Genomic DNA, 23,754 nt, shown 5'->3' on the forward strand with positions numbered 1-23,754 from the left:
CACATTCAGTGCAGACATACAGACCCGCGCCCAGACCCATGCATAGAGTGGCTGTGCAGACAGACCCGTGTGCATATCCACATTCAGTGCAGACAGACAGACCTGTGCCCAGACCCATGCATAGAGTGGCCGTGCAGACAGACCCTTGTGCATATCCACATTCAGTGCAGACAGACAGACCCGTGCCCAGACCCATGCTGGGCAGACAGACCCATGCATAGAGGGGCCGTGCAGACAGACCCGTGTGCATATCCACATTCAGTGCAGACAGACAGACCCATGCATAGAGTGGCCGTGCAGACAGACCCGTGTGCATATCCACATTCAGTGCAGACAGACAGACCCGCACCCAGACCCATGCATAGAGGGGCCGTGCAGACAGACCAATGTGCATATCCACATTCAGTGCAGACAGACAGACCCGCGCCCAGACCCATGCTGGGCGGACAGACCCATGCATAGAGGGGCCGTGCAGACAGACCCATGTGCATATCCAGATTCAGTGCAGACAGACAGACCCGTGCTCAGACCTATGTGGGCGGACAGACCCATGCATAGAGGGGCCGTGCAGACAGACCCATGTGCATATCCACATTCAGTGCAGACAGACAGAGCCGCGCCCAGACCCATGCATAGAGGGGCCGTGCAGACTGCCCCTTGTGCATATCCACATTCAGTGCAGACACACAGACCCGTGCTCAGACCTATGTGGGCGGACAGACCCATGCATAGAGGGGCCGTGCAGACAGACCCATGTGCATATCCACATTCAGTGCAGACAGACAGACTCGTGCTCAGACCCATGCATAGAGGGGCTGTGCAGACAGACTCGTGTGCATATCCACATTCAGTGCAGACAGACAGACCCGTGCCCAGACCCATGCTGGGCGGACAGACCCATGCATAGAGGGGCCGTGCAGACAGACCCATGTGCATATCCAGATTCAGTGCAGACAGACAGACCCGTGCTCAGACCTATGTGGGCGGACAGACCCATGCATAGAGGGGCCGTGCAGACAGACCCATGTGCATACCCACATTCAGTGCAGACAGACAGACCCGCGCCCAGACCCATGCTGGGCGGACAGGCCCCCAGCTCGCCCAGACAGACAGACGGAGGCGCGCGCCCCGCCCCCCGCGGAGCACACACCCTCCCGCCCTGACCAATGGGAGCCGGGCGGCGGGGGCGCGTCACTCCCGGGCCGGGGGAATCTCTTGAATGAGCCACATTGTTGCAGCGGAAAGTGACTAACGTGCCGGCTGCTGCCCGCTCGCTCCTGCGCCGCCGGGGCCGGGCTGATCGAGACCGGCGTCGGCTCCCGCCCGCCGCGGAAGATGATCGCGTCCCACCTGCTCGCCTACTTCTTCACCGAGCTCAGCCATGACCAAGGGCAGAAGGTGGGCGCAGCCCCCCCCCATCGATACTTGAGTGCTCGATACCTCGTGTGTGTGTGTGTGTGTGTGTGTGTGTGTGTGTGTGTGTGTGCAAGGGGGTGTGTGTGTGTAAGGGGGTGAGTGAGGCTCGGAGCGGGACCCGGGGCTGGAGGAGGGATCGAGGCGGGCTTTGCAGGCTATAACCGATGCCCCCATCCCTGGGCGGGGAGGCCGTTCCCGAGCCGGCTCGCTCTGCGGTGGGCATCGATCCCGAGCCGGGGGTGAGCGAAACGTGGGGCATGTGCCTGTCCGGTCGGGGAGAACTCACCGGTCCGGGGACTGGAGCGGGCGATACCTGGCTCCGGGGGGGGGTGTTTCTGTCCGTCCCCCCCCCGCTCCCCTTGTGGGGGAGCTGCAGCGCTCCCCCCGCCTCCCCCCCCCGGGTCAGGTTGAATTGCTGACCCGTGTTCGGCTGTGCGTCCCTCTCGATTTATTTTGTTGGCGGGGGGCGAATAGTGGGAGTGTGGAGTGGGCTTCTCCCCCCCCCCCCACCCCCGGCAGTACCGGGGGCTGGGAGCCCGGGCGGCGGGTGGACGGGGCAGCTCAGGGTCCCTCCTAGGAGGTCCCATTCTGGGAAACTCCGAGCATACCTCACGTCCTGTGTCTCGCTCTGCAAACCCGGCAAGTGGGGGGGAGGGGGGTGCCCTAACCCCCTGGGCCGCAGCTGCAGGGGGGGCCGGTCTTCCCACTGCCTTGCTTTTATCGTGAGAATAGGGGGGTCCCCGGCCCCAGGGGGTCTTGCCTTGACTTCATGTCTCCACCCCACCCCCCATGGGCCGTGGGGAGAAGTGGCTCTGGTTTGGGGGGTTCTGCCCACCGGGCTAGGGGTGGGTGGAAGGATGTGACCTGATCCTGGAAGGGGCCGATTCTGCAGGCGTTCTCCCCTCCCCAGGGGTTTAGTTCCAACACACGGATGCGCTTGGAAAGGAAGCGGCTGCAAAGTGTCTGTGGGGAGGGAAGTCTGTTCTGGCTCCCCTTGTCTTGCTGCCAAAGCCTGGCCCAGCAGGATGGATGGGGGCGCCCCTGGGATTAATTTCCTGGCAGTTTGGGAATGCAGATCCCACTCCTGCTGTTGGGTTTTACAGGACCCATGTATGTCCCTGTCCGTCAGACCCTTTCAGTGCCTGCTAAATCTCCCCCCCTCCAGCCCTGGGGTAGGTGGGGCGGCTGGGAAATCAGGGGGCGCTTTCCCGCCAGCCAACAAAACTGTTTCTTTTAAAGCATCCCAAAGTTCCTCGCTCCGTGGATTTGAGATTTTGCTTTGGCCCATTATAGACAATAACCTTCCTGTAGCTTGTTCCAGCCAGGGCTCTTACCCCCAGTCACAGAAGGTTGTAAGTATTGTCCCCCGGTTTATAGCTGGGGGCTAGGGGAGGTGAGGGACAGGTTGTAACTTACCCAAGGTCCCATAGGAAGGCCAAGGCAGAGCTCAGGTGAACCCAGATTTCCTGATCCCCAGGCCTAGCTTGAGCCACATGGTTAGAGCGCCCCCTTCACACCCCCCCCCCCCCAGGGCGCCAGTGGTGAAATATTTCAGAGTAACAGCCATGTTGGGTTCCAATATTGTTCTCTCCCCTTGGCCTGCTCCATGGTGGGCGGGTGACACCTTGCGATTTAAAGTTTTGCTTTAGGGTTAGGCTCTCTGTCTATAAGAGTGAAGGTTATTTTAGGACGTGTCGGAGTGGGATGCTTAGACTTATGTGAAAACCTTCCCTGGAGGGTTCCTCCCTGCAAGCCCAAAGAGGGTTCTTCAGTGATGCCATGTGTCAAAACCCTGCAGTTCAATGCTTTCCCTTTCCCCCTCGTCTTGTGGGGTAGGGGAGTTTAACTGGGGACACACTGAGCGTCAGCATTAGCAGGATGGTGACACAGTGTGGATATATGCCGAATGTCCGGTTTGGTAACAGAGCAGGGTTGAGGAGATAGTCTAGGTCACTCAGGATTTGCAAACCAAATAAATGGCTTTTTGATGAAGTTGAGAGGGGGAGGCAGTGAATTATGTTGTGACTGGGAGCTTTGAACCCAATTTTAGTCCCCACCAAACCTGTGTTACATCATGAATGTGTTTTTCGATACCAGTTAGAAAACAAAAAAATTAACTCTGCCTCCTGCTTTGTCTGGAAAGTGAACGGCAAATATATCAACGGTGCTTTTAAAAAAATAAAAAGAAAAATTAATACAAAAAACATATGCATAACTTGAGCAAACCACGGTCTCAGTCCTTGGATTGAAAATGCAAATCAACAAATTGTGTGATCTCACTCTATTATTGTATAGTTACAATTTTCACAAGTAATTATGTATTCAGAATGTGGACATACTGAAATGGACTAGTATTCGTTTAGCTTATTTGAGTAAGCTAAATGCATTTGTCCTGCTTTGAACAGAACCAGCTGTTGGTCTCTGAAAATGAACAGTTAGGTGAATCCTCCCCCCACTTTTTTTTTTTTTTGGCGGGGAGGGGGGAAGCACTCTGGTGGTGAAACTTTATCTGAAAATGGATTCTGAATTCTCCAGCTAGTTTGGTGAATGTCCTTAAATTAGATCTTAGAGACGGACCAGCTTTTTGTTACATATATGGACACCCAGTAAAGCTCAATTCTAAGTGCTACGGTCATACGCTGCTGTACACACATGCACACAGATGCTCTAGCTCATCTGAAGCTGCTGATCAGGATTTCGAAATTCCAATTAATACTTCCTTTTTAGCGGGGGAAAAAAAAATCACTTCCTCATTTTAGTACCATATGTTCCCTTTGTAGCAACAGTGACACAGATAAGAACCCGCTGGCCAGGGAGACCAGATGTAAAACTAAGAAATGCTACCATGTCTGTGATGTCCCTGGTGGTGGTTGCATTAAATTGGAAGTGAAAATACCTAGCAAAAATCAAGTTGATATGTAAAGAAATATAGTTTAGGCTTCCGTCTTGTTCCATTGTATTTAGATATAACGGGGCTTGTGTAACAGTGGAATCAGCTCCTATGATATATGTAATGTAACAAGACACAGGAGGTAGGCAAATAGTGTTGGTGCGTTAGCTCTGGGTTTTCTTGCTGTTCTCAGTTTGCTATGCCCTTCTCAGTAACTTAGCATAAAGTTCTTTCTTAAGGAATTTCACTTGGTTCCAAACCAGGAATGTGGTGTGCAAAGCATGGTCTGTCCCTCTGTTTCAGTAACTACTCTTGCTAGGGAGAGCAAACAAAGGTTATTGTTCGGATGTGGGAAAAAGTTGCAAGCAATAATTGGCCCTGTTAGTGTCTAAGGTGCCACAAGTCCTTTTCTCTCGACAGAAGGTTCAGCTACGCTGGCTGCATTTATGTATGATGAAATAGGTTTACAGATACTTTCCCCGAATAACTGCTTCCAGACTTCGGATTTCTTTCAGAATTGTTTATTAAATAAGCTTCTGTAAGCCCTCTTATTTTAAAAAAAACAAAATCTTTAGCTAATGGCCATGCTACTTTGAACGCCGAGTGCGCTGTTTCTTTGTCAAGACAGTGGATTGTGTTTGGCTGTCTCTTGCAATGTGGCTGCCATGGGCCTGCCATTGTTACTTGGGGGCCTCTGGACACCATAAAATCAAACAATAATAACGCATAGGTGCTCTAGCTTTTTCAGTGTGGACTGCATCACGTCTCCCCTTTGCAGTTGCATGCACGGGAAAGTAATATTCGGAAAGTAGTGAATGTATCTCTTCGTTGTTTCTAATGCACCTTAGCAGTTGGAAACAAGGAGATCCAGGTAGGCAGCCCACCCTCTGCAAACCACAGTTGGAGAACCACCAATAACCTTGGCCGACTGATTTAATGAAATGACACTTCATTAACTTGCATCTTCATGGAACTGACCGGGGAAGAACAGAGTATTTACATATTAAAAAAAAAAAATCGAAAAAAATCTGAGCAGGTTATTAATCCTGTTGCTTCAACCATGGCTGATGGAAACCGTGCCTGATCACAATCCTGTTCAAGAGGTCATGTTGTCTCTTGATTAGAGCTTGAGTCCCTGAGCTTGCACTCCTGGATTCTGTTCCCCACTTACTGAGTTGCCAGGACGTAGCATAAGTAGGGCCCTACCAAATTCACGGGCGTAAAAAACGCATCACAGACCATGAAATCTGGTCTCGTGCTTTTACCCTATACTATACAGATTTCATGGGGGAGACCAGTGTTTCTCAAATTGGGGGTCCTGATCCAAAAAGGAGTTGCAGGGGGGTTGCAAGGTTATTTTTTTGCGGGGGTTGCGGTATTGCCACCCTTACTTCTGTGCTGCCTTCAGAGCTGGGTGGTCAGAAAGCAGTAGCTGTTGGCCAGGTGCCCAGCTCTGAAGGCTGCTCCCCGTCAGCAGCAGAGCAGAAGTAAGGGTGGCAATACCATGCCATCCTTACTTCTGCCCTGCTGCCTGCAGAGCCGGGCCCTCAGCCAGCAGCCGCCACTCTCCGGCCACCCAGCTCTGCAGGCAGCAGGGCAGAAGTCAGGGTGGCAGGGTACGGGATTGCCACACTTACTTCTGCGCTACTGCTGGTGAGGTGTTGCCTTCAGAGCTGGGCTCCTGGCCAGCAGCCGCCGCTCTCCAGCTGCCCAGCTCTGAAAGCAGGACTGCTGGCAGGAGTAGTGCAGAAGGAAGGGCAGAAGTACTGCAACCCCCCCTACAATAAGCTTGCAACCCCCCCACAACTCCTTTTTGGGTCAGGATCCTGACAATTACAACGCTGTGAAATCTAAATAGCTGAAATCATGAAATTTACGATTTTTTTAAATCCCATGAAATTGTGAGAATGGACTGTGAATTTGGTAGGGTCCTAATCATACGTCACTTAACCTTCAGTTTGCCCAGTTGTAGACTGGGTCGAAGTAACACTTGTCAAACCTCAAAGGGATTGTGTAAACTTAATGAATGTTTGCAGAGCACTTTGAAATCCACAGATGAAAGGTGCTTTAAAAACACTAAGACTATTAATATTTGAATGTGGCACATTCACTGGGTCGGTGCTGCATGTCTCATACATTAATGTTGATTGAACCATTATGTTTTAACAGCTGTCATTTGTGGCAGAAATAATGCTAGGAAAAGTACTAACTGCATGTGGACACTTGTGATTCAGAGCTGAAAAATTGGGCTGGTATGTTTTTCTTTTCCTTCTAGCTAAAGGTACTAATTAGGGATAATAGCTAAGTTTAAGTTGTTTAATTTTACTTTCATAATGAGGCCGCCCTTTCAGTACAGTGTCTCTGTCTGTCTCTTCAAGTCAAGTCGGCTATGTGGAAGTCATCAACCTTCCGTCTTCTGCAGAGTTGTAAAACTTCCACTCTCCTTTGGATACCAGTCCATCTGACCATTTTCTGACGTGACTGGCTCTTTCTTTCGCTTGCTTAGAGGAAGGATTTAAGTGTCTTCTTCCCCTTGTCACTTGGAGTCATTCTTAAATCTCAGTGTCATTGTCTTTCTTTTAAACTGTGACTGTCGTTATGCTGGGGAAGGATGGTGGGTGGATGGTTCCCTGGACACTGGCAACTTCCAGCCACTGAACGAGTCCAGCAGTGTCTGTGGCAGACAAGCTTTCTCAAAATACCCAGCCAATGACCGGTTTCAGAGTAACAGCCGTGTTAGTCTGTATTCGTAAAAAGAAAAAAGAAAAGGAGTACTTGTGGCACCTTAGAGACTAACCAGTTTATTTGATCACGAGCTTTCGTGAGCTACAGCTCACTTCATCGGATGCACAGCATATTGCTATGACCAATGACCTTCACTTTTGCCCTGCAGGCAGCTCTTCTAGGGGCCTCTCTGCTCAGTGTCCCATTGTGGTGGTTTCTGCATTGTGGATACCTGCCATTGAGGGACTGGATAAAGTCCCACCACCACACTCCGGTGGAGTGGCCTGGGGGCACAATGAGCCAGCTGGACAATAGTATTGTGTCAAGGTAGAAGGACTTTGGTGGGGTCCTCCTGCTGTCCATTTTGTTTTCTGGCTAGATAAGACGTAAACCTCCAGGGCTGTCGATTTAGCACTTGGTTCATTTTCTGTCTTGTTATGTAGCATGGCCTACTGGATAGAGCACTGGGCTAGGGCTCAGAATACCTGGGTTCTATTTCCAGCTCTGCTACCTGCTGGGTGACCTTGGGCACGTCACTTCCCCTCCCCGAACCTCAGTTTCCTCATCTGTAAAATGGGCATAATGATATTGCCCTCCTTTGTAAAGCACGTTGAGATCTACTGATGAAGAGCATTAGGTATAGTTATTACTTTATTAATACACACTTATATTATCTTAGCACCTAATAGCTCCAATCAGATCAGGGCTAGGTGCTGTACAAACACGTAATAAAAGACATTCCGTGGCTTTAAGAGTTCGCAATATAAAGTGTATGGGGGCGGGGGGGTGGAAATGAGGTAACAAAACCCAGAGGCTGTTTTATCACAGTTCATCTCTGTCTGGCCTCTCTTGTCCTGTGGCAACAGCAGTAGCTGATAGCAGCTGAATGGAAGCTTGGCTGGAATACACAGTAGCTTTTGGTTTCTGTGGTTCGAGCCACAAGCGTCAAATGCTCCCTGCGCTGGGGTGGGGGTTTTCCTGGGGGCTGCACTTAGGCTGCTGCGAACAGCAGCTGGTTTCTCGTAAAATACTCGGTGAGGGCAAGACTGAGTATGTCGGTCCTTGATGATGCACTGTAGCATGACTTCTCTTAGTAATCGGTTCCTTACTCCCCACCCCTCGAGGCGTCCCGTTCGCATGCTTTGTCCTGTAAAATGAGACTCCTGAGGGAGGGGGGTGGGGAGGAAACTGGCTGTACAGGAAATTGTCTGACTCAGGCTGTAGTGTGCTGCAATAGGATCCGGGAGGAGTGTCAGGCTTTGCTGCTCTCGTAAAGTCACAATGGGGTTTATTTCTGCAAAGTGCCGAGTTCTTCCAGGGCAGTCAGTTGGGGGTGAGGGCCGGCAGCATCTTCCTGCAAAATGCTGAGCAATTCCTGGATCAGTGTCAATACTAGCAATCCGTACCCAAAACACAGTCACGCAGCATATCGTGACTTGTACTTTAGTAGCTGGCAGAATTTCTTCCTTCTGTCCCTAAGATTTTAAGCTGTGTCTGTGTGTCTGTGTCTGTGTGTGGGTTGTGTTAGGACACCCCTTGATGCTCACCCGTGTGATCATATTTGCCGACCTAAATTTACCAGTATGTTTGGAGATGGTCTTAGCTGTGGCAATAGGCCAAAGCTGGGAAATGGTTTCTGTTCCCTGCACTTCTGCTGCTTCAGAATGTGACCTAGGGCAAGTCGCTTTCACCTCATTGTGCCTCAGTTTCCCCCTCTGTAAAATGGGGATAAAAACACCAATTTTGCAAAGCACTTTGAAATCCACTGATGATACAAAGTGCTAGATGGGTGATTATTTGCTTCCTGTCCTAAACTGGGAGCAGTGTCACTCTGTGCTGTTAAACACTTGCTGCATTCCCCACCAAAGTGACTGCATTTTAGTGGCGGGTCAGGTGATCCATCTGCCAGCCTCTTAGGGATGTTTTGAGAATTGCTTAATGTTTGTACAGTGTCTTTCATCAGAGGACCTCAAAGTATTATTTTGTGCTTCAGAATTTGAGAAACTTTCATTTTTTAATTACATTTTTACTAATCCATAGCTGGGATGGGGAGTAAAAATGAAAACCTACTGGGGCCACCATCCTGTGGGACTTGGGAAGAGGTTCCTGATACCAAGCAGAACTTCTGTGCAGAGATCAGGCCTAAACTAAACCCCTGAACTTCAAGGGTATTTCACATCCTGATTTGTGGCTGGCTATTGTAAATGGCTTGTCAGTGGAGCAGGTCAAACCAAAATCCCAGATTTGAACTGATCACCATGGGGCTGTTAAATCCGGATCCAAACTTTGCAACTTAAACACAAGCTCTTTCTAACACACACCGAACTTTCAGTCCACCACCACCACAAAAAAAAAGGCCTTTAATGTTTTTTAACATTAAATTCTCTCAGTGCTTCTAAAATGCACAAGCAGATCTAAGAACTAGAGAGAGAAAACACTGTAGAGCCGGACACATTTATTCTGAATTTAATTCTTGCCATGTCTGTGGAGCTCAACAAATCAGCCAAAAAATGAAGTGATGATTCATAGAAAAAGGCAAATGGCATTGCTCTCCTTCAGAGGGCCAGCACGCAAAAATAATTTAAGACAAGCATGTGCCCAGGTTCTTTTGCATTAAAATAAACAGCTCTGTAGTACTTCCCATGCTGCATTATCTTTGTTATGCAGGAAGTGTTTGTACTTAACAGGAAGCTACTATCATGCTATGATTTACAAAACATTCAGATGTAGTCAGATAAGTGTTGCCACTCCATTGGGGAAACAAAAGCAAGACAAAAGATCCACATAACTGGAGTACTGCTTAAATCCATACAATGTCACCCTTAATCTTTAACCATTAGGTTGATTCTTCATTCCTTTTGCTCCTAGTACTGTTACTAACTCCATGGGAGTTGCTGATTCTTCAAGCACTTGTGTGCTTTTACTCCTGAGTGATTTTACTCCTACAAGTGGCTGCATTGAGGGGACCAATCTTGCAAGCACTCGAGCATGGGGTTTAACTCTTTCCGCATGAAAACATTGAAATGAATTTGAACAAAACTCCTCACACGCTTAAATGTTTGTAGCATCAGGTCCTTAAGGTGTACACTTTATATTGTGAGCTCTTAAAGCCAGGGAATGTCTTTTGTTACATGTTTAGAGAAAAGGAGTACTTGTGGCACCTTAGAGACTAACCAATTTATTTGAGCATAAGCTTTCTTGAGCTACAGCTCACTTCATCGGATGCATATACAGTATGCATCCGATGAAGTGAGCTGTAGCTCAAGAAAGCTTATGCTCAAATAAATTGGTTAGTCTCTAAGGTGCCACAAGTACTCCTTTTCTTTTTGCGAATACAGACTAACACGGCTGTTACTCTGAAACCTGTTATTACGTGTTTGTACAGCACCTAGCCCTGATCTGATCGGAGCTATTAGGTGCTAAGATAATATAATAGAAGTGTGTATTAATAAAGTAATAACTACACCTAACGCTCTTCATCAGTAGATCTCAACGTGCTTTACAAAGGAGGGCAATATCATTATGTCCATTTTATAGATGAGGAAACTGAGGTTCGGGGAGGGGAAGTGACGTGCCCAAGGTCACCCAGCAGGTAGCAGAGCTGGAAATAGAACCCAGGTATTCTGAGCCCTAGCCCAGTGTTCTATCCAGTAGGCCATGCTACATAACAAGACAGAAAATGAACCAAGTGCTAAATCGACAGCCCTGGAGGTTTACGTCTTATCCAGCCAGAAAACAAAATGGACATAAATGCAGAATCAAGCCCCTTGCTAGCCTCATGTGCTCAAGAGGAGGGAGACGAGTTTGCAGGAAAAGGAGAAACCTCACAACTTGTCCATTGAGGAAGGTACATCTGTCCTGTCCTTTGCTACTGCACAAATTGTTCCCAAGTGGCCACCCAAAATTAGCTGAGACTTGTTCTTCAGCCATGAGCTCCCTTGTTTTGTATCAATCATTCTTCACTTCCTACCCTCAAAAAGTCCAACCATTATCTAAAGGTGAAATAAGTATATATTTAAAATATTCATTTCCCTTTTCTCTATAATTTGATGGAGGCTTCAGTCATAACATATTGGCAATAACACTAGACTTTGCACAGGGTTTCTGTAACCAGTCCCCACGTTACAGGAATGCAGCTGTGTGCACACAGAGATGGGCCCGAGCTGCAGAATTTGGATGTGGATCTGAATTTAAAGTTTGGGGCTGCTTTCACTCTGGGGTTGTGGTTTCAGGGCCATCTCCACTTTATTCCTCCCAAAGCTACGCTGCCAACAGAGATCATGCGGGATGGTAAAAGATGTGTAGTTGCAGTTTCTTCCCTTCTTTGGTTGAATTCCACAAATCGGGATTGCAGTTATTCATAATCATTGCTTAGGTCTCTTACAATTTCTGTCAGCTGAGCATCTCAAAAACACTTCTCTAATATGAACTACATAAGCCTCTTAACACACCTGTGAAGTAAGGGCTATGTAGGGATCCTGTCACCCACGGTGAAATGCAGCCACCTCTGGGGTGAAACACGGCAGCTGTTCAACAGTTTAGGAAAAGAAGCGGACTACCCCATAGTCAGTTTTTCAAGGACTTAGTTTTTAGACTTTGATTTTCTGCTTTATACAGAATACGCTTGGAGGTATTTTTGAATAGCTGGTAGCTATTTTAAATTGCCCCCTACTCATTACACCTGCTTTAGCCTATATCTCTAATTGTGATTCAGGGTTTGCTTTTACAGTGTCTGGACAATAGCTAATAGGAGAATAAGGAACAGGAAATGAATCTTTTAGGTGTCTTTCCGTAGCTCATTCCAGATTGTTCATGTCTCATTCTGCTGGAATCTTAACAATTCTTGAGGTTTGAACTAAACTTCTGCCCAAGTGTAATGTTTTTCTCTGCTGTGTGTGCTATGAATGTGTATAACACATGCCATCTTAAACTCAGTACTACAACTTTCTGCCACCTACCTGCTTTTGATTTCCTCAGGGAAACACCATTAACTTGTGAAACTTTTTTCCATCCCAAAGAAATTTCCTTTTCCAGATTGCACTCGAGTAACTTATTGATTTGAGATTGACAATGATCTTAAAAAGGTAGAACAACCAACGAGGATGTTCCTCCCCAAAGGCATTCATCTGTCACAGTCACAAACTAATTCTCCCATCTTGCCAGATCGTATCTGTATAATTAGATGTAAATTTACTTACATTGAATACAGATGGCTAATTGGAACAACATAGCATTGTGGGGTTATATATTTAATTGCCAAATAGTTTCATTCCTGGTCATTCCTAAATAACATAGTCAATTTCCAAATAGTTCTGCATTTCAGCATCCTGTATGCTGTCCGAATAGCCACAAATGCTGCTTCGTTATAACTTACTTGGAGTCCAGAGTCATCACTTTGGCCCTGATTCAATAAAACACTTGTTTATAACTCTGAGCTCCATGAGAATGGTCAGTCTTGGTTTCAGACTGGTAATGTCCCACCCGGTGTAGTCCCTGAAATCACTAGGGTAAAGCACATGCTTAAGTATTTTGCTGAATCAGGGCCTTAATACCTCAGCTGCGGGGACTATTTGCTCAATGGGACCTCAGTTTGAAACCAGACTTGGCCATTTCTCTAACCTAGCTCATGTAGTTGCTGACATTATATATATTTTTAAATTCATTTAATGCTATTCCCCAGACTGGCTTTGGGTTAGCATGACTTACAGCCTTGCCTGTGTTAGCTAGAAGGTAGACTAATGGCTAGTAGCCTCAGTCTAAGTGTGTAGGAGATGATGGATCCAGGCTTTAAAGAGCTTTGTGGAATTAGTGGAAGGTCACCCCGCTTCTTGACATTACTGATTATTTTTAATACCGTGGAATCGTAAGTACATCAGGATCTTGGCAAGCACCAGACTTATAGTGAGAGAGGTTTGTGGGGATCAGCCAAGGCGCATCACCATGTAGTCACAAACCGGGCACCATGGTGTTGAGCAAGCGTATTGCGTGCTCTCTGCTCGCTGTACCTTGCCGTAGGTGGAGGTGGAAGAGCAAATATCGTGGATCTCAGCTGGCAAGTGATTGGAAAGCACTTGGCTACCATGTGGGGAAGGAAAGATTTTCCACCAGCAGCACCATGGGGCAGCGGGAGAGAAGGATCAGCAGTGAAGTGGGGGAAAGGGAGGAAAAATAAATACTTTGGCTTGGGAAGGAGGGTGTGTGTCTCTGGTGAGGACGGCCCGACTGGGCTCCTCAAAACTGCCTGTATGTCTCACTAAAGAGAGGCCCAGGGTGTGATGATATTTGATCTTCAAGAGTTGAGGGTGTTGGGGTGCAGGCCTAGTTAGCATGATGAAAACCCCATGTGAAATCTTCGTGCTAGATGGCTGAGTTCGTTCTTGGTTAACTGCACGGCTGGCTTCTCCCAAGGAGACTATAAAAGGGCACAACTGAAGAACAGCAAGGACCCGCAGTGCAGGATACTTACAATGACTTCATTCCTCCAGCATTAAGCTCACAGCTAAGAAATAATATTGTGCCCCTTGCCCTGTGTCCAATGCATCAACTGCTAACCGCTCCTGCCAGCTTTGAAGGCTGCAGCCTTCAAAACAGCCTGGCTAATCTGATTTTAAAAAGCAAGCACACTCCCACTTGCCCTGGCTATGCTCTTGTTTCGACTTTCCAGCATGTCCAAACATCTGAGCAGTCTGGAGATGGGACAGGCCCAGAGTCCTAGATCCTGAACTCTTGCAAAAATGAGGATTTGGGCATGTGCTTTTCCTCTCATGTTTTTTTCAACTCCGAGTGGGAGGAGGGGCACATAACTGAAGGCTATTACCTCAGCATTGGTATGTGGGCTGTGTGGGAACTGATTTCCTGTGAGTGAAAGCACATAGCTGGGAAAGCGGAGATAAGTATTTGGCTTCCCCGCTGTACGGTATTTAAAGGTCCCATAAAGGAATCCTGTCTAGCTTGCTCTGAGAAGCCCTTTCAGATGTCACTCTTTGCATGTTCACATCTGCCTGTCAGCTTGTCCTCTGCTGGCCTCTTTTTGTGACTTTATTCAGCACACCAGAAGTTTTCCTTAGGAAGTAAGAATATCCTGGCTGGATAGCAAAGATATGTTTGCGATTCAAGGGACAGATCCCAAGGGGGTGTAAATTGGTGTAGAGCCACTTGAATGGAACTAAGCTGACTTAGCCCAGCTGAGGATCTGGCCCCAAATGCATGAGCAACTAGGAGGCAGTCTGGCCAAAAACACACAAGGAATGAAAAAGGGGGAGAAAAAAAAAAGCAGCCCTTAAAATTGTACTTATTTTGCTCACCCTAGCGGTCATATGGCCACGTCCATGAATGAGGTCACTTCTCAGCCAGCTGGATGTTGCTGGCCTAGGAAATGCCAACTGTCTCTTTCAATACAGCACTTTTAAAAGCCTCCCACTTAATTTCTGGTGAAGCACGCTCTTTGCCTTATGTGCACAGAGCGGGTAGAGATTTCCTCTGACTTCACTGACACTTGAACGTGCCTTTTTAATTTGTTTAAACCAAGTAATTAAACTGCAGGGATGTTTTCAATCGGGGGCTGGCTGTCTCCGTCTAGGGCCAGGGAAAAGACTCAGTTTAGGTGTGGAACTCTGACGGTTTTATTGTGTTTGAATAATAAAGGAAGCCCAGAGTGGAAAGTCTGATCCTAACTTTGCCATGGTGTTTGTCCTTCCCGGCTGGGGGGAGAGGCCAGCAGCTTACCCTGCCCTGTTGATATAAAACTGGTATCCCCAGAGACCGACAGGCTGGCTAGTTTCAAAGGCCTTAAGGAGGAGAGTCTTGGTAACTAAGGCATTCAATGGCCTTTGAGGATCTTGAATTCAGTTCCTACTTCTGCCTCAGTTTTTCTACGAGGCCACAGACAAGTAACATATAGCCTGATTTGTCAGAGATGCTGAGCACCAGAAGCTCCAATTAATGTTTGATGAGTGATGGGTGCTTGGCAACTCTGAAGAGCAGACCAGGCAGCTGCATGCCTCAGTTTCCCCCTCTGTACAATGGGGATAATTCTGACCTGCCTGGGGGTTGTGAGGCTTACTTCCTTAATGTGAGACGCGCTTTGACACTGAGAAGGAACGCATGTGGGAAGCACAAAGTATTATCTGTAGTGACTCAATTCAGCTGATGAGTGTTAGTTGTGATATGAGCTGAGGCGTTAGCTTGATTTGGTCCTTTTCAAACGCCGTGCTATGTCTGTTTGGAAATGTACCATGCTAGCGGCTGGTCCATAGAGAAGACGATAGTCTACTGTTGCCAAAAGAGTTACTCCTTTTGCTCCATTGAGAAAGGCTGATGCGCATTGGTGCTGAGGGTCTCTGGTTCAGTCCCCAGCGAGGACCCGTGGTTGGGTAATGTTCTCATGGGTCCATCCACGATGCCTGACCCCCATGCTGACCCACTGGCTTTCCTACACCTTTCAGATTGACAAATACCTCTATCACATGAGGCTCTCCGATGAAACGCTCCAGGAGGTGTCTGAGCGCTTCCGAAAGGAGATGGAGAAGGGTCTCAGAGAAGACACCAACCCCACAGCATCGGTGAAAATGTTGCCCTCGTTTGTGAGATCCACCCCGGATGGAACAGGTAAAGTGCTGCAAGGAATTGCTTGTTCTGCGTACAACGTGGGTGGGGGTGCTGGTGGAGGAATGAGCTCTTCTGTTCCTTATTTGTGCCTCTCTACACCCTGTTCCTGATTGTTTTGTCCTCCTGCTGTGTTTGAATTGGGGAATGAAGGGTCCAGTTCTCCGACTTGCCCTGGTGGTGTAATTCTCTTGACTTGAAGAGAGTTGCGCCTAATTCACACTGGGGTCGCAAGCCGAGAATGCCCCTTCTTGCAGGACAGAAACAGTCTCAGGTAGAACACAAGGGGCTGGGAGTGCCAGCAGGCCAACTGACCTCTGAGTGACAATGGGAAACCTTAGTTCCCCATAATACACACTCACAGTCGAGCCTTTTAACTGAACACTTCCTGCCAGCCACTATCCTAGCATAGGAGTGCCCAGAAAGTGCTCAGATATTACAATGATGCTGGTATAATAACCGAGATAGATGCAACAAACTCCTCCCATGGCTGACAGCTTTGTTTTCCCAGGTCCGCTAGCCAAGGCAGCTTATTACTGTCCCTCCAATCGTTGTGATCTCTGTGCAATCACCAGATTACCTTTAAAACTGATTTGCTGATGTAACATCTGTCTAAAGCATTCAGGACCAGCAATAAATAAATCAGCTGGGGTATTTGTTAGGAAAGTTTCTAGATAAATGACTGTCAGGAAACCGGGTGTAGGATTTGTTTGTTTCTTTAAAGAGCGCTGAAAGGCTTAGGTTAGGGAGAAAAGAAGGATTTCTGGTTTAAAGTCAGGGAGTCAGTTACATGCAGAGGGTGACATGGAATAACCCCTGGCCCCTGATGGAGACATGAGAAGGAAATTTGGCAGTGGTTTCCCACAGTTGCTGACCTCCCTCCAGCAGAGCTGAACATTGGGGAGCCCTAAGGTAGCCAGGAGGCTGAGGTGTTAAGTAACCCGGTTGATTAGACTGACCCTGCGCAGGACAGGAGACATGATGGCTGAAATGCTGGCAGCAGCTGGTGTCTTTGTGACACTGGTTCTCCCAACGTTGCTGCCCCGGGGGAGCTGAACCAGCATCAGTAGTGCAGGGAAAAGGGTGGGGAATGGGTCAACGACTGCTGAGATAGGAGATCAGCTGGGTGAGCTAGGGGTATGTAGAGGATCTGGAAGACTCTGGGGCAAATTCCTCTTCACTGGACCTGTATTTGCGTGTGTCCTGGAGTGGCTCTTTGGCCCAAAGAGCGTGGTGACCTCGCTGGCACCGCTATAAAGACTTTGTATCGAAACGACCAACCAGGGACCCGGTGGCCAGCATCCAGGAGAGGGAAAGGGAGGAGGAACTGAGCCGTAGAAGAAGGCACCCGTCTGCATTTCTCCTCCCATCTCCAGCTGCTCTGCTGTTGCTTTGGGTTTTTTTCCCCTGGCTGCTTCTGTCTGTGGTCCTGTCTACACTGCAGCAGGGTAGCTATGGTGCTGTAATGTCCTAGCGTATATGGAAGGGCTCGTTCCATCACTGTAACTCATCCACCTTTCTGAGCCACGTCGCAGGCGTCTGGCAAGACCGGCTGAGCCCCGGAGCGTCCCCTTCTTTGGGTTGCAGTCTCGTGAGAACAGCTCCTCTGGCATTGGTGTCACTGACCCCGAGCCCCCATCATAGGGTGTGTCTGCAGCAGTGAGTCTCAGAGCCCGGGTCTACAGACTCAGGCTCACGGGACTGGCGCCAGAGTGCTCAGAACAGCAGGGCAGACATCGTGGCTCGGGCTGTGAAGTTCACCCTTGTCCCCGGGCTTCAGAGCCCGAGCTCCAGCCCGAGCCCGAAGGTCTACGTAGCTGTTTTTAGTGCTGTAGCCCGAGCCCCGCGAGCCTGTAGCCCCGAGCTCTGAGATTCGCTGCCATGGGTTTCTGCTAGGCATGTCAATGTCCCCATACGGACCCTACGCCAAATCCCATCCGGAGGTGGTCTCTGGTTTCGCTAGCCTTAGGCAGCGTTGAAGGAATCTTGGTGTTTTCCTGGAGCTGCTGCATCTTCTGCTTTTTAAACAATAAAGCTCTAAACTATACCCTGGGTAACGTTTCATCCAACGATGCACGGTGACTTGCCAGTCTACTGCTGCTCCTATGCCTTTGGGCAAAGATTCAGCAGAGGGATTTCTCTCAGGAGAACTTTATCTTTTGCGGGGAGAGGAGTTCTCTGATCATACAGGTTCTTCCATCAGGGGTGAATATTTTATTTTTAGTTAGATTCAGTTTGTTCCTGTGGTTGAGATCCCATAGTCTAAAAAGGAGCTGAGATATAAGCAGCCTGAACATCTTAGAGCCTGATTCTCCTCTCAGTCTGTCGGTTCCAGGGAGTTACTCCCTTGATGTCAGCCTAAATGAGAGCAGAATCTGGCCCTTGCTGTCAGCTTTGAGCCGCTGCTGTGTGGGTCCAAACCGAGAGCCCGGTTCAAATCTATCACTAATATTGAATCGCCAGATGATTGTGTCACTAATGGACACATCCCATCATAAACTTTTTAACAAACTGTCCCCACTCCATTTGCTCTTTTTCCTTAGTGATTGATGCTCACATGTTGTGTCCTGTTTAAATATTAATCTGGGTGGGGTGGGGATACATTTCCATCATAGGTTCTGCTCTGGGTCTTGTGGCTAAGGCACTGGGTTCAATTCCTTGTTCTGAGAACGTGGGCTAGTCAGTTGGCATTTCTGTGCCATGCTTCCCTGTAAAATGGGGATACCTCCCTCCCTTACAGGGGTGATGTGAAGATGTGATGTTGAATGTGCGGTGCTCAGATACTACAGTGATTTGGGGCTGTATAAGTATCTAGATGGAATTGTTTGGTGTCTAATACTTAACATGAGTGCCCCTTCCACATTTTAGAAGTAATTGTAATCCACTCAGTCTTGCTCAGAAGCAGAAAGGTGTTACAAATTTAAGGCCCTATGGGAGTTGATGGTGCTCATTGCACAGCACCTCCTCAGGGTGAGTTGAGGGCTGTTAGTATCTTGCAGGATCAGGTTCCCAAATACATCGGCACCTACTCAAGTGAGATGTGGTTGGACAGTTAAAAAGAGCTCAATTCTCAGTTTGATACAATGTATTGTAATGGGCAGCAGGGTCTCTGGAATCTTTGCTAAGAGGGAATTGGTGTTAGGGATAAAGGAGGCTTCCCCTGTAGACAAAGACCAATAGTAATTCTCTTATACAGCATTCATTGATTCATAGATATTAAGGTCAGAAGGGACCATTATGATCATCTAGTCTGACCTCCTGCACAACGCAGACCACAGAATCTCACCCACCCACTCCTGGCGAAAAACCTCTCACCTATGTCTGAGCTATTGAAGTCCTCAAATTCTCCATCCGTAGATCTCAAAGCACGTTACGAAGGCAAGGAGGCATCATTAACCCCACTTCACAGATGAGGAAACTGAGACATAAGAGGTGGGCAATGTCAGATCCTGAACTCGAGCCCACATATCCTGACTCTCAGTCCAACACCCTATTCTCTAGGCTGCGATCTCCCCATAGGTAATATAGCAAAAGCGAGGCAACTGACCGTGTACTGTCAGAGCTCTGTGTTCCTCTCATTGTTCAAGCTAGATCTTTCTTAAAGGAAATCCTTACTGCTCCTTTTGGGTCACCAGGCACGCTTGCTACCAATTTTTTGCTCTGAATACCATATGCTGAAATATGGGGCTTTTGAGATGGGTCAGCTGCATCTGGACAGGCAGCTGGGCTCTGTCCCCAGGAGACCATTATAAGCTGGCTCCTGCCACTCACTGCCTGTTTGCTACATGAAGGGTTAATCGAGACACAGCTTGTGACTGATCCAGCACCATGTCTAGCTTTAACAACATGCTGCAAGAGAGAAAAGGAATCTAAGGCAAATCAAGCGACACATTTTATTGGAAAGTGAAGTCTGATCTAAATGTGCCTCTCAGCTTTGTGGGTTTTCCCCTCAGCACTTGAAAGTGTGGGTGGCATTTGTCCATTTCCTTCTTCCCCATCTCTCTCTGTTTGCTGGCCTCAAATAGGGGAAGCATTAGTCAGGAGGGTGCAGTGTTATAGTTTGCATACCCTTTTTATGCCACGCCTTCTTTATTAAGCGAAATGGCTCTTGGAAGCTATGAACACGCAGCTTGCTCTCAGCAATGCTGATTCTCTTCTGTTTTCACTACTGACTTGAGGGAGACCCAATCCCTGTGCCCTCTTGCTTAGACCCTAAGCAAACACAAGTCCTGCTGGAAAGAATGGTATGTTCAGTTACCAGGTTTTAATCTCCAGAGGCTCGGTTTGTTTTCTCAATAGCGTAGGCAGTTCATATACCTTGCCAGCTGATTGTTTTACTTTTCTTTGAAATCTGTGGTAGCCAGGTTACTGGAATATTTTGCTCCTTTGCTTTGCCCTATGGGATGGAATCCTGAAATGTCACTTTCATTCCGAAGATGTAATTTCTTCTTCATGTTACATCCTTCCCCATGTTACCATAGACGGATACTGCATTGCACATACACATCAGTGTAATACCCACAATGGAGTTAGACTAACACAATATTCAATCGAATGCCTGAATCCCCAAGTAGATCAGTGTACTTAGAATGGGATTTTGAAAGAAACCTAAGGGCATTAGAAATCCAAAACTCATTGAAATTCAGGGGATCTTAGGTACCTTGAGGCCAGATTCCCCCCCCCCCCCCCCCCCCCCAAAATGCTGAGCACCCATAACTGAAGTAAATGGAAGAACTGTGTGATTGCCCCACCTGGAAAAGCCAGGTCACAACACATGTGGGTTTGAAGGATTTTAAATATATCATAGTTTATAGATCAGAGGGGTAGCCGTGTTAGTCTGTATCCACAAAAACAACGAGGAGTCCGGTGGCACCTTAAAGACTAACAGATTTATTTGGGCATAAGCTTTCGTGGGCAAAAATGCATCTGAAGAAGTGGGTTTTTTTTACACACGAAAGCTTATTCCCAAATAAATTTGTTAGTCCTTAAAGTGCCAGCGCACTCCTCATAGTTTATGGAGAATGTCTGATCTGCATGAAACTTCAGCTCTGGTATTGTATTGTACTCAGTACTGACAGAACCAAACAAAGTCGTTCCCATCTGATGATTAGGTTTTTATTTTAATTGTCAGGTTAAACTGCTTAACTTACTGGGCCTGATTCTGAACTGACGGTTTACACTGGGCGTTCCTCCATATGTTTACACTGACCTGAAAGCAATATTAGGCTACTCCTATAACTGTGCCAGTCGAATTTGGCACAGGTGTGTTGAAGTTTAGAACGCTTGCCCTTTTTTCCAGCCTGGTTCTTTTGCTAGAATGATCCAAACTTTATGGAATAATCCCAGCAATAGGTTTAGTTGGTGGATCCACAACAATGAGATTGTAACAGGCACAGAAAAGCCATTGACAAAGCTGTGTTGTGGTGTGTCCCCACCCACCCCCTTTGTTTCCATGGTGGACAAAGTCTGGAGCGGCTCCAATTTTTCTCTCTCTCTCTCTTTTTTTTTTTTAAGCTGACTGGATTGAATATTCCAGATCACTTCAGCAGACCTGCGTGTGAGTCAGTGGAGTCTCAGTCTGCACAGTCATGGAATTCTAAAGTTCTGTACAAGGGGCGCAGTGGGGAGAATGGGGTGAAAACAAATTTAAAAGTACATTTTAAAGCTAAGCAAAAAATAATCCTTTCCAGAGCTGCTGTCCCGGCACCTGTTTACTCAGATCAGGCCGAGGATGGTGTAAGCCACAGGATTTCAGTCCCCTTTTGGATTCGGGGCTTCAGTTTTATTTCTTCAAGCTAACACAAGCATGGGTCGTGTCGCTCCCCCACGCCCCCCGGGTAGATGCAGCGAGGTCGACAGAAGGAAGGTAGGAAGCATCAATACTACAGTATTAGCAGCATGACTGCAGCCCCGTAGCTGTGCCGCTGTAGTGTAGACAAGCTTCAGCTACCAATCGCAGTGACCCTGTGACAGCGCAGACTGGATGCCTGCGTAATGGCCCAGCGTCCCAGGCAGGCTTGTACAGCTGATGCTGCCGCAGGGTCACGGCCGTCGGTACTTGCAGTTGCTAGATGACAGCCAGCTCAGGTATATTTCCATGTGGTGCCATCGCACCTCTGATTGCAGCGTAGACATACCCTGAGTGTCTGCAGCATTTAGCACAAGGGGGCCACGATCTCCACTGGGGCCTCCACGCACTACCATAATGCAAATAATCTTGTTTAATTGGCATCTCCAGTCGTAGTTGGATTTTGCACTTCGTAAAAACATCCTGCCCAAAAAGCCTCCCTTTCCTACCCCAGAACATTTTCCTCTCCCCCAAAAGCCCTGGGAGTCAGTCTGGATGACCAATCCCATCCATCGGACACTTTATAACACCTTGACATTAAAACGGATCCTAAAAGCCCCAGGGGTGGCTGTTTTATTTCTGCTGCTCGTGTGTCCTGCGATCCTCGTGCTGGTATCAACTATAATTACCGTGTTTCTTATGGCAACAGGTATTGAGTTGCTCCCTGGATGGACGCTATTTTGGTAAGACTGTGTGACCCTGGGTATGTTGCACATCCCATATTACTGAATACTTGGCTGCTGTTGGTGTGCAAGGTGCGGTACAAGACATAGAGGAAATCCTAGTCTGTGCCCTAAGGACTTCACATTCAAAAGGCTTGATGCTGCCAGATTCTGAGCACCTCCCACAAGGGGCTTGTGGTAAGATGAGGCCCTGAAACATAAACCCTTGTATCAGAGGCCTGGTATGAGGCCTAAGGCCTGAACTAACGTAATGGTCAAGACTTTGTTAACATAAAGCAAAGTTACGCTGTGACCCAGAAGCTGGCAAAGAAAGGGCTGATGTTGCAAAAATACACATACCTAAAAGGTGCTGGGCACTAGAGATACAAACATAGGCCAGGATGATACCAGAACGCTCCGATACTTGCACATTCCACAGAGATAACAAAGAACAGGCGGACCCATCCTGAAGACAGGGGCAAAAGGGTACTATGATGGATAGAGTTGTTTTGTTCGAACCAATATGTGCAAGGTGAGAGGCGACACCTTACTACGTCGAGGGGTTGTACCTCAATACGTCAGGAGTGATGTGAAACTTGTTTGTACCTGTGTATAAGAATGCAGCCTTGAAGAATTTTCATTGTCTGGGCTAGGGGGCAGTGGTAAATTCTGCCACTGACTGAGCCGATCCATTGTCAGGGAGTACATATGTACTAGCAGAACTGTAGACATCTGATCCAGGGAGCTAGAGACTGTCTTTCGTTTGGCAATAAACCTGGCTGGGTGCCTTCATACCTTATCGGAGTCTGTGGTCATTGGGGGATTCTCTCGGGGTCTTCTGTGTTGGCGATCTGCGGAGCCGGGACAGCACACAGAGGGAACACACGCACGCAGCCGACTGTTATCAACATTGAACAGAGCAGAGCACCACACTGGTGACATCTGACAACACTGGTGACACCCTCTGTCCTAGTCAGTGATTTTAACGGGCGTTGAAAATACTTAGAGCCTGGCAGCTTCTAAATGTCCCTTCAGGTGTTTTGCACCGATCACTTGAGAAATGCTTTTGGAAATGAAACACAGGCCTTCTCTGTAACTGGGATTAGCCTGTCTTGAACACAGTGCAGATCTTGGCTTTCCCTACAGGTTGTATTGGTGAAGCTAAATCCATTGCTGCTCATCGGTGGTTGAGTCCCAGATATAGACAAGGGCTGTCTTGGTGACCGTTACAAGAATTGGAGAAACTAAGAAGCTTGTTAGTTTTCAGACCCCCTTACCTTGATGCAAGGGTGATCTAAGCTACCTGACCTGCAAATTGGGTATCTCAAGGAGAGAAGCAGTGGTGCCTTGCTGGGGTTTTATGGCTATAGAATGGAAGTTTGTGATTCTTGAGTTCAAATCCCAGCTATGCCCCTGAATTGTTGTGGCCTTGTGCAAGTCCCAAAAGACATCTCTCTCTGCCACAGTTTTCTTATGTGTGAAATGGGGATGAGGATAAATCTACCTTGCAGAGTGGCTGAAAGAGTCTTTGTTTATATTTAAAAATTGCTCTATCATCTGGGTACTATGCCAGGCTTCGTTGTCACTGACTCTCACCCTACCTAAAATTA

At 47.7% G+C, this 23,754-nt stretch overlaps 1 protein-coding gene across 1 annotated transcript in view; it reads left to right on the plus strand.

Moving 5' to 3' along the window:
- The first annotated feature begins 1,241 nt into the window (after positions 1-1,241).
- HK2 (hexokinase 2) overlaps positions 1,242-23,754 on the plus strand; it is a 59,143-nt gene continuing 36,630 nt past the window's right edge. The window contains exons 1-2 of the mRNA XM_074940326.1: positions 1,242-1,398; positions 15,475-15,637. Of these exons, the coding sequence (XP_074796427.1) occupies positions 1,336-1,398; positions 15,475-15,637 (226 nt within the window). The 5' untranslated portion in view covers positions 1,242-1,335. The remainder of the gene's footprint in view (positions 1,399-15,474; positions 15,638-23,754) is intronic.

Source organism: Natator depressus, chromosome 26 (assembly GCF_965152275.1).
Source record: "Natator depressus isolate rNatDep1 chromosome 26, rNatDep2.hap1, whole genome shotgun sequence".
Taxonomy (NCBI): domain Eukaryota; kingdom Metazoa; phylum Chordata; order Testudines; family Cheloniidae; genus Natator; species Natator depressus.